At 44.4% G+C, this 16,119-nt stretch overlaps 1 protein-coding gene across 4 annotated transcripts in view; it reads right to left on the reverse strand.

Moving 5' to 3' along the window:
• Window positions 1-1,737: 1,737 nt before the first annotated feature.
• LOC140403867 (putative RNA-binding protein Luc7-like 2) overlaps window positions 1,738-16,119 on the reverse strand; it is a 111,954-nt gene continuing 97,572 nt past the window's right edge. For all 4 annotated transcript variants that reach the window (XM_072492073.1, XM_072492076.1, XM_072492075.1 and 1 more), the window contains 4 exons: window positions 9,942-10,027; window positions 6,280-6,309; window positions 5,445-5,657; window positions 1,738-3,990 (listed from right to left, as the gene is read on the reverse strand). In XM_072492073.1, the coding sequence (XP_072348174.1) occupies window positions 3,849-3,990; window positions 5,445-5,657; window positions 6,280-6,309; window positions 9,942-10,027 (471 nt within the window). In that variant the 3' untranslated portion in view covers window positions 1,738-3,848. The remainder of the gene's footprint in view (window positions 3,991-5,444; window positions 5,658-6,279; window positions 6,310-9,941; window positions 10,028-16,119) is intronic.

Here is a 16,119-nt window from a genome sequence, read left to right on the forward strand (position 1 = left end):
AATTGGCGAAAAAAATAATTGGGTACTCTAAATTTATATCAAAAATAACTTCAGAGCACAAAGGGTAGTTTTCCCAAAAGTCTGTTGAGGCTGGGTCAATTGAAAATTAGAGTGGAGATTGGCAGAATTTTGTTGGGCAAGGTTATTAAAGCACGCAGATTAGCCATGATCTAACTGAATAATAGAGCAGGCAAAGGATTTGAGTGGCCTACTGTTGTTTTTGTATTCTGTACTATCTACCGCCTCAACATCCTATCTACACCGTGAAGAACAAATCTACAAATAGTATTGCAACTGTGGTTGTAGGATTTAATATTACACCTCAACCATTATACTGCATTTTATTCTTACCATAAAACCCAATATTCCATTCAATTTCTAAAATAACGAGCACATGGAAATTCTGCTTTTAATGTCTTACGTCAATCTTAAATATCTCTGCTCTTTCATATTACCTAGCCTCCCCCCAAATGTTAATTATATTTAAAAACTACAATGTACCACTTCATGCTCACTGACATTGAACTCTGGTATTATCATGTATTAACAAAAGATCACCACCCATATGCCGGAAAGCACACCAGAGATTGAGCATCAGCAAATACTGAGTCAATTAAAGAGGAAAGAGTAGCAAACTTGAATTGGAAATTTAATAGGATAGCTTTCCCAAGAATAACATTTTTCTTATTAGTTGGAAGCGATTCCCAATGAATAAAGTATGCATTTGTTTAATCTGAAATCACAGGTGTCATGGTGAAATGTAGAATGTTAGATAAGCCAATTACCAACAAGTTGTATTGGCTCGTGGCACGGTGAACTGTTTTAACATTTCATCTTTGGGTCTTGATTAGACTCTTGGGATGAAGTCTCTGCTAGCTCAGCGGGTCCTAGTTAAATGTGTTTGGGAAGCTTGATCCAAGTGTCATTGTCATGGATACACAGCAGAAAACTATTCCTAAACCAGAACCAATCCAAACTAGAGGGTTTCTTTATTCTTTCGTGGGATGTGGCAAAGCCAGTATTTGTTGTCCATCCCTAATCTGAAATCATGGCTGTCATGATGACTTGTAGAACGTTAGAAATCAGAAAGCCATCACCACAGTAGTCAGATTCATCAACAAACAGAAACCACCCTGTTTGATGTAAACAACTGCCCATACAGAGGGTCTCAGAGGGAATTTCTTCAGAAAATCTTCAAGCTTCCACGTGTGATCCAGAGCTAACCTGTGGTAAATGTCTTTCAAGGATAGCGTTTACATTGCGGCCTGATATAATGATCTGATTGCAAGAGATTGCTGATTGCTAGTTCTTTTTATTGAAACCCAATTTGAGTTTTTCTGATTTCTTGGACAGCATTAACGTACTTGGATCCTCACATAAGTTGCTAACACTGCCTCTGTACCACACAGGGCTTGCGTAGCTATTCCTCATGGTAGTAATTGAATGGAATATACTCTGAACACAGTATGATAATCTTCGCCCATTTCAGGTTGATTTTGAACCATATGGAAATCTTAACAAAAGCTAATTTTCTCTGTATTGTTCTAATTTTAGTATATGTGCTGCCAAAACGAGAACACAAAAGCATTGTTATGCCACATCCTAATTTTGCAATTGATTCTACCACTCACAAATGAGTAGAATTGAACAGTGGAACCAACATTGCTCCTCATTAGTGGAATGGAAACAAGGTGCAAGTGGCCAAGGGTTCCAACAGACTCACCAAGTAAGCAGAGGAAGACATAATATTGGTTTGTTTTAATTGCAAAGTAGCAAACAAGTATTCATCACAATTTCATACAACACAGGAAAACTTAAATTGTTTGTAAATCTTATTAAATGGTTTTCAGGAAATTTATTTCAATTGCTTTCAATTAACAATACAAGTATAGACAAGAAGTCAGGTAAGGAAAAGAGACTAAGGGAGAATAAAATAAAACCTTATTATTTGGGTCTTAAAAACAAACTGTAAACTCAGAAATCTGACTGTCCAAATGGCCATTAAGATCTAAATAAATGATAGGGGCAAGCAGTGTAACAGCTAGTAACCAAAGTATCTGGTGCAGAAAAATAATGCCACTATGGATACTGAGGAACATCACACTGGAATATTCTTATAGCACAGAAGTCAGCTTCTCAAAGTAAAGCTGGCCACTTAAAAAAAAAAAATCACAGTAATTGTGGGATGACCACAATTGGCTAACACAAACTAGCGATATAATCATCATGGAATACATTGGTATATTTTAGATCTGTGACACCCTGGTGTCCGTCACAGACAACACCCTAAGCTGCCTGGAGTGTGCCACATATACCACAAGCATGTGGAAAACCCAGGGTTCTCTGAACCCCAACAAAACAGTTCCCGTAAGTTGCTTTTATTAATGTGTGGAAAATCCTCTTCTGTTCCTCTGGCAAATAATGAATCAATGTTTTGTGAATAACAAACACCAAACTTTATTTTATGGGCATGATTTCACTGTCAAAAAATAAAAGTTCATGAGTAAAGATCCAAATAACAGTGATGTGTATTGTGTTCCAGAAGTATTCTGAAGACATGCTAAGATTTTCTGAGGATTACATGCACGCAAAGCTAGTAATGTCTTTTTTTGATGCCGGTGTTTCTGGACGCAGACAGTCCTAAAAAGCTACTGAAATCACATTAACTCATCACCTCCAGTTTTGGACCCTTTCTATCTGAACTTCTATTCCAACTAGCTGCAAGAATAAAACCAATCCTTTTTAATGATATTAAAAAGTACACATCCGGCCAAAATACAAACTTGGCAATTTAAGTTTCTGGTTTCCAAAAATGTCTCAGAGCCGTTTCCAGATTTACAAGTGGGGAGGAATAGAGTTTGTATTTTTTTTATATAAATGGAAAAGTGGGGAAATTAATGTGATGAAGGGGCCAGGTTTATTTGCAGCAGTTGCATTTTTCCTGATGAATCCTATTTGGTGGTTTAACAAGAACTGGGCAGTAAATTTGTTCCACCACATAAGTTAATTAAAAACAATACACTTTTTCTCCAACCAAACCAAGGGGGCTTCTCTGGGTGTAACTGAATAGGCCAATCAAGGTTCTTTCAGATTACCATTTAAAACAGTGTCAGGCTTGTGGGAAGAGGGTGGAGAGAGAGAGGATAGGGGTTTTTTTCCTCGGTGTGAGGAGGGAAGCTTATTCTTGTGAGAAACAAACTGTTTGTTACCTTTGGGTTGTTTCTCCAATCTGGCTGGCTGCATGTGATTCTGAATGATTTCGCCAAACGGTTGCTAGTCAATGCCACTGTCAAAAACAATGAAACTGTGACAAAGACAAACATTAGAAATTTTAGGGCAACTTCTGTAGTAAATACCATTTCAGGCATAGGGATCAAAGACTGCAAGCCTGCACAGCCAACAGTAACAAGTCAATATTAAACTGAATGCTGATCCAAAACAGTCTCTTCCCCCAAGCTACCAGTTCAACTTATTTTTATTTAGGCTCAACTAAAATTTGCCATGGGTTTCAGATGCCACATTTAAAAGAAAATGCAAAACAAATAATTTCAATATTCGAAACAAATTAGCACCCTTGTGCCAATGGAAGGAGGAACCCTAATGTTAGTGGCATTACAGTACATGCACACACAGTACATTCTAGGCACCTCCAATTGCTGCCTTCAAACCAGCTGGTTAAACTGACAAAACGTCCTCAACATCTTCAACTATCTAATATTTTTAAGTTATCAGTCACCTAGCTGCTGGAATTTATTTTCTAAGTCCAAAAAACAAAACAAGAGCTCCCCTAGTTGAGTGAAACAATCATAAAGACATCCTCTGCCTCGGTTCCAAAAATATTTTGTCCATTAGATTTCTCCTGCTTCCCGTTCCTCAGAGCTGTGTTCTGATTTGCCATTAGCACTCTCATAGGAACGCTTTTTCTCCTTGCGATCTTTCTCCCTTGATTTTTCTCTGTCTCGATCTCTGGATCTGTCTCGGTCTCTCGACCTAGAAAAATGGGATAACCTTAGCTTAGGTGTATTATCAAAGTAATTGCACAAGAGCACATCTATTACCAATCAGCAGTACCTCAAATTCTATAACTTTGGACGATGAGGGTGGTGAAAGCATTGGACTTCTATAATCAATTCATGAGGCACTTGTCCTTCTAACTACACTGATAGAGCCATCTCAGGTTAAATTTCACTTTATCAACAAACCTGGAATCTATATGAGCCATGATTTTGAACTGCTACTCTAAAATAATGAAGCTTCAAGACTTTACCGATCAAATAGCTGAAAGTGTAAATACCACAATATAAAGTAGCCTGAAGAGAAGTAATTATAACTGGAAAAGATGAGAATGAGAAACTCATGCTCTTTCTCCAAATGTATTTTGTTTGAGGAAGCCTACAATAGTTAATCCAACAAATTTCCAAGCTGATGATAAAAAATGTCTCCTCCTCATACCTTTGTGTCCCTCCCCAATTTTGCAATAGTTCTCAAAAGAGCTTCATAACTGTTAATCGTTTGGAAGCCAATTCCCAACACAAATCCATTATACTCGAGGGTGCCGTTGGCAACCGACAATTTGCTCAGGTCACAAGTGGAATCTTGGGACGGCTACTGATCCATGCTACTTGCTCCTGACTTGGAAGGCAATGTCTAACATTCAGGTTGTCCCAGCTGGACAAGCAGCAAGATTTTTTGGATAAAAGCAAATTACTGCGGATGCAGGAATCTAAAACCAAAAGAGGAAATGCTGGAAACTCTCAGCTTTGACAAAAGGTCATCTGAACTTTTCTCTCCCTACAGATGCTGCCAGACCTGCTGAGATTTTCCAGCATTTTCTCTTTTGAAGCAAGATTACTTATGCTGTTGACTGTCCTAATTAAGGCAATTAAATTCTAGCATTTAGGGTGCCCCTTAGGACGTTGGGTGGTTAGGGAAGGGAATGAGGGACTTTGTGAATGGACAATGAATAAAGCATTGGATTGCCCAGGTGAGCAGAATATGACTCCAGACAATAGAAACTATTTGAATAAAAGTAGAATGAAAATGTGAGAGGGACTCCAAAAAAATTGAAAATACTAACATGGTATTTGGTTCAGGGAATTTACGGATAATGATTGTAGGAAATGTATTTGTCTCTTACATTAGTATCCATACGTCTTATAAATTCATGATCAATTAAAAAATAGAAACCAGAAACAGTTAATAAAAAAATGGAATTGAACATTACGGGTGGACAAATCTTTCAGAAGAAATTGCTTTGAAATGGGATTGGCATTTAGCTGGTTAAAATGCTTGTTTCAGCCAATGGAAAAGAAAGATACAATCTCAGCTTTGGTTGTTTAATTGCACAGACAAATTTCATATGCACGATGATGGTGTCAGACATCTATTATATTAATTCATCTCAGACATATTGACAAGGTAATGTATAACTTTAAGCTACGTACTTTCTTTTGGAACTTTTCTCTCTGCTCCGATCTCTCTCTCGCTCTCTGTCCCTTGAGCTATGCCTGCTGCGGTGGTGACTGCGGCTTCTGCTTCTACTTCCAGATCGAGACTTGTGCCGGCGGCGCCGGTCCCGAGACCTAGAGCGGGAACGTTTGCGCCGGTCATGGGATGCAGATCTGGATCGATGCCGACGGCGTTCCCTTGATCTTGATCTGTAAAAACAATCCCAATTATTCTCTTTTCTTAAGAAACGCAAATACATTCTTGTGGATCAAGCCCTTTTGATCTCTCAGGTCATTGCCTTGAAGTCACCTTGGACATTCAATTCATGACCATGTTTGAATTAAAGCACTGAGTTGAGAGCTCCGGGAGAATCTGAGCAGAGTTTGCAAATTGGTTACTGCTGAGGAAGTATTGCCTCGAAGGGTGGACTGGTTACCTCCTGTCATCTTTTACTGACAAATTTAATTCAAGTTAGAAATATCCTGCTTTTGTGATAGGACATAGCGGAGCAGTCTTTCATATCGTCCATGACCTATGTCATTATTAAACTAAAACAGCTTGTCTAGGGTATTGGTCAGTATGGATGTGCAGGTCTTCAGCCTTGCAAAATGTTCGTACCCTTGCTGTGTTATGTGTAGTTAGCTGCTTGGATATGATCACTTGGAGTGAACAAAATTGGGATCAATGATGCCGAGTTACTCAAGAGAGAGAAAAAGTGATCATCCACTTAACACTTTTGACTGAAGCTGCTTCAAGTTCTTTCCTTGCATTCTCCAAGTCCTAGTAGTTAGTAACATAACTATACTAGCTAAGATGTGAAAAGAAACTTACCTCTTACGATCCCTGCTACGAGACCTGGTCCTGCAATATAAAAAGACTTTACTGAAAGATTTATATCACAAGATTTCAGGCTTTAAGCAAACATGTACAATTAACTTAACAATCTATTTTGTAAACATTTATTCTTCAAGCTAAAGGACCTCAACAGGACACTGCATAGTCTCCCTTGATTTTCACCAAGAGTTCCCCTATACGTTACAGAATTGTGAGGGTTCCTTCATTTCTCCTGGGTCGAAACGAAAGTGTGCCACAGCCTTCAGGAATTCACTTTGATTTGCCTGTATTTCGGCTGTTCGCCCTGTTAGGCAATTTCATGGAGCTCTTCCATGAGCATTTAGATAGGCGGCCCTCCAGATCTCCATAAGCAGCTCACAATTGTGGATAGCCCAGGTAAAGCATGGGTCTCACTGAATGGTTGCTCAGTGACTCCAACTCAGGAAACAAAATCCTGATTTCTGTTAGGTTTTGGTCTACAGCTGCTGACAATCTCTCTTTCTCTCACTGCATGTTTCCAAGTTCCAGCTCCAGTCATAAACTGCCTGTTTCAAAGCTGCTCTGGAACTGACAAACAGTTCCTATGAAAAGATAAACAAGTCAAACCAAAAAAGGATACCTCCCTGCATAACCTATTTCCAGAGCAATGTGGCATACCTGGGATATTCCAGATAAAAATGTGAACCAATTACCTCCAACTTTTAACCTGTCCTTTGTTCTGAAAAGTATATGGAAGGCTTCCCTTGTTTACTCAATGCTTCCAAGCTCCCTTTGATCTAGGATCCACATGAAAAATGTAAACCCTTTATGGAAGACAACTGTAGACATCACCTCGCTAGCAACTCAGAAAGGGGTCATCTATTGTTTAGTCTTTTCCCGCTTACAATTCTGACCTTAGACCATAAGACATAGGAGCAGAATTAGGTCATTCGCTCATCGAGTCTGCTCTGCCATTCAATCATGGCTGATATGTTTCACATCCCCATTCTCCAGCTTCCCCCCCATAACACCTAACCCCCTTTATTGAATAAACGCAGGCAACAAAACAGTGGTACGGTGGCTAGCACTGCTGCCTCACACGACAGGGACTTAGGTTTGAGTCTGGCCTTGAATGACTGCCTATGTGGAGTTTGCACGTTCTCCCAGTGTCTGCGTGGGTTTCGTCCATGTGTTCCAGTTTTCTCTCACAGTCCAAAGATGCGCAGGTTAGGTGAATTGGCCATGTTAAATGTCTCCTTAGTGTCCAAAAACGTGCAGGTTAGTTGGGGTTACGAGGATGGGGTGGGGGAATGGGCTTTGTTAGGGTGCTCTTTCAGAGGGTTATTGCAGGCCTGATGGGCCGAATGGCCTCCCTCTTCACTGTAGGGGCTCTATGGACACCCTTTAAATTATAATTTTAGGCTGGGTTTACAAGACTGAGCAGGCATTTGTATTTATCTTACATTAAAAAATGTAACTCCCCAAACCAAACGTCATACTCCTAAAACAGATGGATCATGAAACTAGCCAATGGAAAAGAAAGTTACAATCTCAGTTTTGGTTGTTTAATTGCAACAAATTTCATATGCAAGATGATAAGTTAAACATTGGGATAAATGAACCCTATTGCACAAAGTCTGTAAAAATGTCGGATGAAAATGCCTCAGCTCCTGATTAATGTAACTTAGTGGTGGGTGCATAGTGCTACCTTGATTTATTACATTTGAAGGAGACGGAAATGGCTGCCAGGATTTTGACTTTCAGACGAGATGTTAAACTGAGGCCCAATCTGCCCGCTTGGGTGAATGTAAAATAATAAATTGCACTATGACATTGGGAGCTCTCCTTCTTGTCTGCCTTCAACCAACATAACAAAAAAGAATAATTGGTCATGTAAGTCATTGCCTTATGTGAGATCCTGCTTTGTGCAAATCGTCTGCCATATTCCCCTACCATTACAACCATGTTTACAGTTCAAAAGTACTTAATTGGCTGTGAAGCAACTTAGAACATTTTGAGGCCATGAAAAGTGTATACAGTTCCATCATTTTTCTGCTTCATCGTCACATGATATAAATTAGACATTAAAAAACAATTTCAAAGTGGAAAATACCCCTAGAGACAATGAAGGACATCCATTTTTTGAATTCCTGATCTGGCATCAGAGATCTAAATGAATAAAACCATGTTTAGAAACTCAATAATCTAAAGTCTGATGGAAAATTGGCCTATACCTCAAAAGGGGTTGAATTAAAAGAGAGAGGAAGTAGTGCTTTGATTGTAGAACTGTGGTCTGACCCCATCTGGAATACCGCCTTTATAAAGTCCCGACAGTGCAAAAGGAGGCCATATGGCCCATCGAGTCTGCGCTGATCCTCTGAAAGAGTACTCCACCTAGGTCCACTGTCCCACCCTATTCCCGTGATCTGCACATCCTTGGACACGAAGGTATAATTTAGCATGGCCAATCCACCTAACTTGCACACCTTTGTACTGCGGGAGGAAACTGGAGCACCCGGTGGAAACCCACACAGACATGAGGAGTTTTTCCCTACAAGTGGAAATATCCTCTCCACGTCCACTCTACCCAGGCCTCGCAGTATCCTGTAAGTTTCAATAAGGTGCCCCCTCATCCTTCTAAACTCCAACGAGGACAGACCCAGAGTCCTCAACTGTTCCTCATATGACAAGCTCTTCATTCCAGGAATCATTCTTGTGAACCTCCTCTGGACCCTTTCCAAGGCCAGCACATCCTTCCTTGGATACGGGGCCCAAAACTGCCTTTATGGAAGTTTTTTTTTTGCTTCTCCATAGTTCCTTATCTATTGTCATTGAGAACATTTTCCATTTTTTGATCTAAAATTGATGGAAATATGAAAAGCCAAGGTCCCAGAACAGATCCTTTGGGAATAGAACTTGTCACAACTTACAGTACATTTCCTTCATTCCTATTCTCAGGCTCCTACCTTGACAACCAATTACCAATTCATGTGACAAGGTTACTTCTAATTGATCTTGTCTTTTTTTTCCCTCTCTAATAATCTCTTTGCTGATCTTTATCAAATACCTTTTGGAATGCATTTGGATAACATCCATAAATGCTCCCTATACGCCATAATAGCACCCTCTTCAATAAAAAGCTCAAATCGATTAGTCAGACATGACTTGCCCATCACAAATCCACACCAACTCTAACAAGTGAAGAAAATGTGGAATGGAAATAAAAGAGCCCATAATAATGGTGCAAGACAGTGATTAAATTAAAAGACACACAATGAAAGAGAAATAGGAGCGATCCCATCAGGAGTAAAGACCGTACCCGATTCTAAAGAGCAGAGAATTCAGACAGTAGAAGTATAACATTTGGAGGGCAGTCATAATTATAGAACATAATGGCATGAAAAGGGTCATAACCATCAAGATGACAGGAGAGGTAATAGGACTAAACTGACAAATGTGCAAGATAGCATACAGCCATGTTGGTAACATAGTCCACCTTATATAGTATAGACTATATAGTAATCTATATCTATAGTATGGACTATATAGTATAGTCCAATGTATTTCAATAGTCAAAAAGAAACCAAAGGGATATCAACATTTATGAAGTTAATTCAACAATTATTTACACAGAAGTGGCCTACATCCCCAAAATAATTTTAAAAACATGAGCCACTAACCTTTTCATTCGTTCCTCCTTTTCTCTCTCCTCTCTTCGTTTCAGACGTTCTTGAGTCCTTTTCTCCTGTTTCTCAGCAACAAGTTTCTGCAGATGTGGGAAAATAGGATTGCACTCAGTAATCGAATTTACTTAAGGAACAGATGGATTAAACCAAGGACGTGTCAAAATTCTCAACTCCGAATACACCATTGCCGATTCTAGAGTTGGCAAGTACACAGCAAGATTTAGTTAAAACGTGAATCAACTGGTGCCATAACCTAGATAACATGCAAAGAAAGCCATTCGAATCCAGAGACACACTCTGGATATTTGATGAAAAAGGTTTTGGTTGTAGCCATAGGTTGTGCAACTGAAGAAAGTTCTCAATTTGAACAAGTGAAAATTTTACGTTGTATTATGGCCCCACATGCAGAGTACACATTGCACTTGCCCAACCAGCAAGTATACTCATAAAACAGAACAAAATTGAACAGAGAGGGAACCTACTAGTTGCAAAAGAAATTAAAGTACAAGTAGCAAAAGAAATTAAAATGACCAATCAGCAAACAGCCACCAAAAAGATTAAAAAAAAAGATAAAACAGGACCAGAACAGGGCAAGTGCTGGGAGGGGGGCCACCGTGCTAGCGAGGAGGGCTAACACGGGAGGGCAGGAAGAAAGGAGGGCCGCGCCGTGCTTCTCAGGGGAGAGGGAGCACCTGGCACAAAGAGAGGGGGGGGGAGAGAGAGAGAACACAGGGAGGGGACAGAGGAACAGGGACTAAGGGGAGGGGGGGGGGGGGGGGGGGGGGAGGAGTCGGGGGGGGGGAGCGCAGAACAAAAGAGAAGCAAAGGGAAGGGTGAGGTAGATAAGCAGCACGAACACAGGCCTCGGCAGACATGGAGCAGGGCGAGAAACCAAGACGGTGCCACAAACAGCCACTCAGGAGGGCTTCAGGACGAAGGGAGACCCTGGAGTGCAGGGGCGCAGCCAAGTGGCGTACACACAGCTGGCGGCCATGGTGGGTGCCCCCTGGACAAAAGGAAACCCCGGAGCCCAACCTCATGGTGAGAGCGGTGACCGCGGCCATTTTGTACGGCCCCCTAACGAAGAGAAACCCCAGAGGGCAGGGCGCACCTACCAGGTAAGTATGGGTGACCCCGCAGTACCGGGCGGGTCAAAACCCCCCCATCAGGATTGTTACCTGGAACGTAAGGGGACTCAACGGCCCGGTCAAAAGATCCAGAGTCTTCACCCACCTAAGAAGCCTGAAAGCAGACAATCTACCTACAAGAAACACACCTGAGGGAGAAGGACCGATGGCTGGTAAGGAAGGGCTGGGTGGGACAGACATACCACTCATGCTATGGGACGAGGGCTAGGGGACTAGCAATATTAATTAGTAAGAGGACGAGGTTTACGGAAACCAAGACAGTTACGGACACAGGGGGACGGTACGTCATGGTCAGCGGTGTCCTGGAAGGGGCACCGGTCGTACTGACAAATGTGTACGCTCCCAACTGGGACGACACAGAATTCATAAAGAAGACCATGGCAGAAATCCCCGACCTTGACACACACCGACTGATCATGGGTGGCGACTTCAACTGTGTACAGGACCCATTGACCGACCGATCAAACCCCAGAGCAGGGAAAAAGACTGGCATGGCTAAGGAACTAGGAGCATTTATGGAGCAGATGGGGGCGGTGGACCCATGGAGGGTCCTGCACCTGAAGAATTTTCATACTTCTCACAAGTACACAAGGTATACACCCGTATCGACTTCTTTGCAGTGGGGAAATCGGCGCTTCCAGGGATCACGGGAACGGAGTACTCCACGATCGTTATTTCTGACCACGCTCCACACTATATGGATGTGAGGTTGGAGACAGGACGTGCCCAGTGCCCCACATGGAGGCTGGACACGGATCTCCTGGCCGACAAGGCCTTCGGTCAGAAAACATCGTGGGCGGGTTTCCGGGTGCGGCGATGACCAGCTGAGTCGCACGTTTCGGCAGCTCCCTGTGAAACGGACTTTTGGGCTCTTGATAGGAGCCCCAACGGCAATTTTAACGGCTGAAAACACCGTGCGGTAAACCAGAAGGGTGTTCCCCCTGGACACGGATGGAAAAAGGAGAGGAAAGTGGCCGGATTGCAGCGGATCCTTTGGAACAACGGCACGGAAGGCAAGCAGAAACCAAGATGACGTCGGAAGGTGGCAGTTTCATATGGGGCCCTGAACAACAAGAGTTTTTGAAACGCTGCGTGGAGGAGATAAAAAAGGAAATGAAGAAAGAGTTGTTGGCCCCGATACCACAGGCGATTGAAGGGCTGAAAGAGGAACAAAAGACCCAGGAGCAGGAGCTTCGGGTCGTGTAGGCGAAAGCAGCAGAGAATGAAAACGACATACAGGGCCTGGTGGTGAAGTCGGAGATACAGGAGGCACACCAGAAACGATCTGTGGAGAGGTTGGAGGCACTGGAAAATAACGCAAGGAGGAACAACTTGAGGATTCTTGGCCTTCCTGAAGGTGTGGAGGGGGCGGACGTCGGGGCATATGTGAGCACGATGCTGCACTCGTTAATGGGAGTGGAGGCCCCGACGGGTCCGTTGGAGGTGGAGGGAGCATACCGAGTTATGGTGCGAGGACCGAGAGCAGGAGAAGCTCCCAGAGCCATAGTGGTGAGATTTCTCCGTTTTAAGGATAGAGAAATGGTCCTTAGATGGGCGAAGAAAACTCGGTGTAGTAAATGGGAGAACGCGGTGATCCGCGTCTATCAAGATTGGAGTGCGGAGGTGGCGAGAAGGAGGGCGAGCTTTAATCGGGCCAAAGCGGTACTTAACAAAAAAAAGATAAGGTTTGGAATGCTGCAACCGGCAAGACTGTGGGTCACATATCAAGGGAGGCACCACTACTTTGAGACGGCGGATGAAGCGTGGACTTTTATTGTAGAAGAAAAATTGGAATGATTGGACTACGAAAATGAACGTTTGGACAAAGTGGTGGGACGAGTGGGGGGGGGGGGGCGAAGAGGGATTGTATGATTAATCCTGCGGTATGGTAACTTTTCTTTCTCCCACAGGTGGTGATGGGGGGAGGTGGGGAGGGAGAGGAGATGGGGCGTTGGCCATGGGAGGCGGGGCCGAGGGAGAGGCGCGGGCTTGGTTCCCGCGCTATAATAATTATGGCGGGAATAGAGAAGCAGGAAGGAGGGGGCGCCGCACGGGGCGAGCCGTGATCACGGGGGGAAGCCGAGGTCAGCCAGAGTTTGCTGACTTCTGGGAGCAACATGGGGGGAGTAATTACGCTAGTGGGGGGTCTAGCGGGGGGGGGGGAGAATTACTGGGTTGCTGCTGCTGGGGAAAGGGGGGAGTGGGTGCGGGAAAGGATGGGCGGGGGGGCACCGTCTGGGAGAAATACAGCCGCGTGGGAACTGGGCGAGAAGCTGGAAAAAGATGATGGCTAACCGGCAAGGGGGGGGGGGGGGGGGGGGGGGGGGGGGGGTGGGAAGCCCCCCAACTCGGCTGATCACGTGGAACGTGAGGGGGCTTAACGGGCCGATAAAGAGGGCACGAGTACTCGCACACCTTAAGAAACTTAAAGCAGATGTGGTCATGTTACAGGAAACGCACCTGAAACTGATAGATCAGGTTAGGTTGCGCAAAGGATGGGTAGGGCAGGTGTTCCATTCGGGGCTGGATGCGAAAAACAGGGGGGTGGCTATATTAGTGGGGAAGCGGGTAATGTTCAAGGCAAAGACTATAGTGGCGGATAACGGGGGCAGATACGTGATGGTGAGTGGCAAATTACAGGGAGAGATGGTGGTGTTGGTAAACGTGTATGCCCCGAATTGGGACGATGCCAATTTTATGAGGCGAATGCAAGGACGCATCCCAGACCTAGAGACCGGAAAGCTGATAATGGGGGGAGACTTTAACACGGTGTTGGAACCAAGGCTGGATAGGTCGAAGTCCAGGACTGGTAGGAGGCCGGCAGCAGCCAAGGTGCTTAAGGATTTTATGGAGCAGATGGGAGGGGTGGACCCGTGGAGATTCAGTAGACCTAGGAGTAAGGAGTTCTCGTTTTTCTCCTATGTCCATAAAGTCTATTCACGCATAGACTTTTTTGTGTTGGGTAGGGCATTGATCCCGAGGGTGAGGGGAACGGAATATACGGCTATAGCCATTTCGGATCATGCCCCACACTGGGTAGACTTGGAGATAGGGGAGGAAACAAGAGGGCGTCCACCCTGGAGAATGGATATGGGACTAATGGCGGATGAGGGGGTGTGCTTAAGGGTGAGGGGATGCATTGAAAAGTACTTGGAACTCAATGACAATGGGGAGGTTCAGGTGGGAGTGGTCTGGGAGGCGTTGAAGGCGGTGGTTAGGGGGGAGCTGATATCAATAAGGACACATAAAGGGAAGCAGGAGAGTAAGGAACGGGAGCGGTTGTTGCAAGAACTTTTGAGGGTGGACAGACAGTATGCGGAAGCACCGGAGGAGGGACTGTATAGGGAAAGGCAAAGGCTGCATGTGGAATTTGACTTGCTGACCACAGGCACTGCAGAGGCACAATGGAGGAAGGCGCAGGGTGTACAGTATGAATATGGAGAGAAGGCAAGCAGATTGCTGGCACACCAATTGAGGAAAAGGGGAGCAGCGAGGGAAATAGGGGGGGTGAGAGACGAAGATGGAGAGACGGAGCGGGGAGCGGAGAGAGTGAATGAAGTGTTTAAGACATTTTATAAAAAATTGTATGAAGCTCAACCCCCGGATGGGAGGGAGAGAATGATGGAGTTTTTGGATCGGCTGGAAATTCCCAAGGTGGAAGAGCAGGAAAGGATGGGATTGGGAGCACAGATCACGGTAGAAGAAGTGGTGAAAGGAATTAGGAACATGCAGACGGGAAAGGCCCCGGGACCGGACGGATTCCCAGTTGAATTTTACAGAAAATATTTGGACTTGCTCGCCCCGCTACTGACGAGGACCTTCAACGAGGCAAAGGAAAGGGGACAACTGCCCCCGACTATGTCAGAAGCAACGATATCGCTTCTTTTAAAGAAGGAAAAGGATCCGCTACAATGCGGGTCCTACAGACCAATCTCCCTCCTCAATGTAGATGCCAAGGTCTTGGCCAAGGTAATGGCAATGAGAATAGAGGAATGTGTCCCGGGGGTGGTTCATGAGGACCAAACTGGGTTTGTGAAGGGGAGACAGCTGAACACGAACATACGGAGGTTGTTAGGGGTAATGATGATGGCCCCACCAGAGGGTGAAACGGAGATAGTAGTGGCGATGGATGCCGAGAAAGCATTTGATAGAGTGGAGTGGGATTATCTGTGGGAGGTGTTGAGGAGATTTGGGTTCGGAGAGGGGTATGTTAGATGGGTGCAGCTGTTGTATAGGGCCCCAGTGGCGAGTGTGGTCACGAATGGACGGGGATCGGCATATTTTCGGCTCCATAGAGGGACAAGGCAGGGATGTCCTCTGTCCCCATTACTGTTTGCACTGGCGATTGAGCCCCTGGCGATAGCGCTGAGATGTTCCAAGGGATGGAGGGGAATACTTAGGGGAGGAGAAGAACACCGGGTATCTTTATATGCGGATGATCTGCTACTATATGTGGCGGATCCAGCGGAGGGGATGCCAGAAATAATGCGGATACTTGGGGAGTTTGGGGATTTTTCAGGGTATAAATTGAACATGGGAAAGAGTGAGCTGTTTGTGGTGCATCCAGGGGAGCAGAGTAGAGAAATAGAAGACCTACCGTTGAGGAAGGTAACAAGAGACTTTCGTTACCTGGGGATCCAGATAGCTAAGAATTGGGGCACATTGCACAGGCTAAATTTGACGCGGTTGGTGGAACAGATGGAGGAAGATTTCAAGAGATGGGATATGGTAGCATTGTCAATGGCAGGGAGGGTGCAGGCAGTTAAGATGGTGGTCCTCCCGAGATTCCTTTTTGTGTTTCAGTGTCTCCCGGTGGTGATCACAAAGGCTTTTTTCAAAAGGATAGAAAAGAGTATCATGGGTTTTGTTTGGGCCGGGAAGACTCCGAGAGTGAGGAAGGGATTCTTACAGCGTAGTAGGGATAGGGGGGGGCTGGCACTACCGAGCCTAAGTGAGTATTATTGGGCCGCTAATATTTCAATGGTGAGTAAGTGGATGGGAGAGGAGGAAGGAGCGGCGTGGAA

This window comes from Scyliorhinus torazame, chromosome 29 (assembly GCF_047496885.1).
Source record: "Scyliorhinus torazame isolate Kashiwa2021f chromosome 29, sScyTor2.1, whole genome shotgun sequence".
Classification (NCBI taxonomy): domain Eukaryota; kingdom Metazoa; phylum Chordata; class Chondrichthyes; order Carcharhiniformes; family Scyliorhinidae; genus Scyliorhinus; species Scyliorhinus torazame.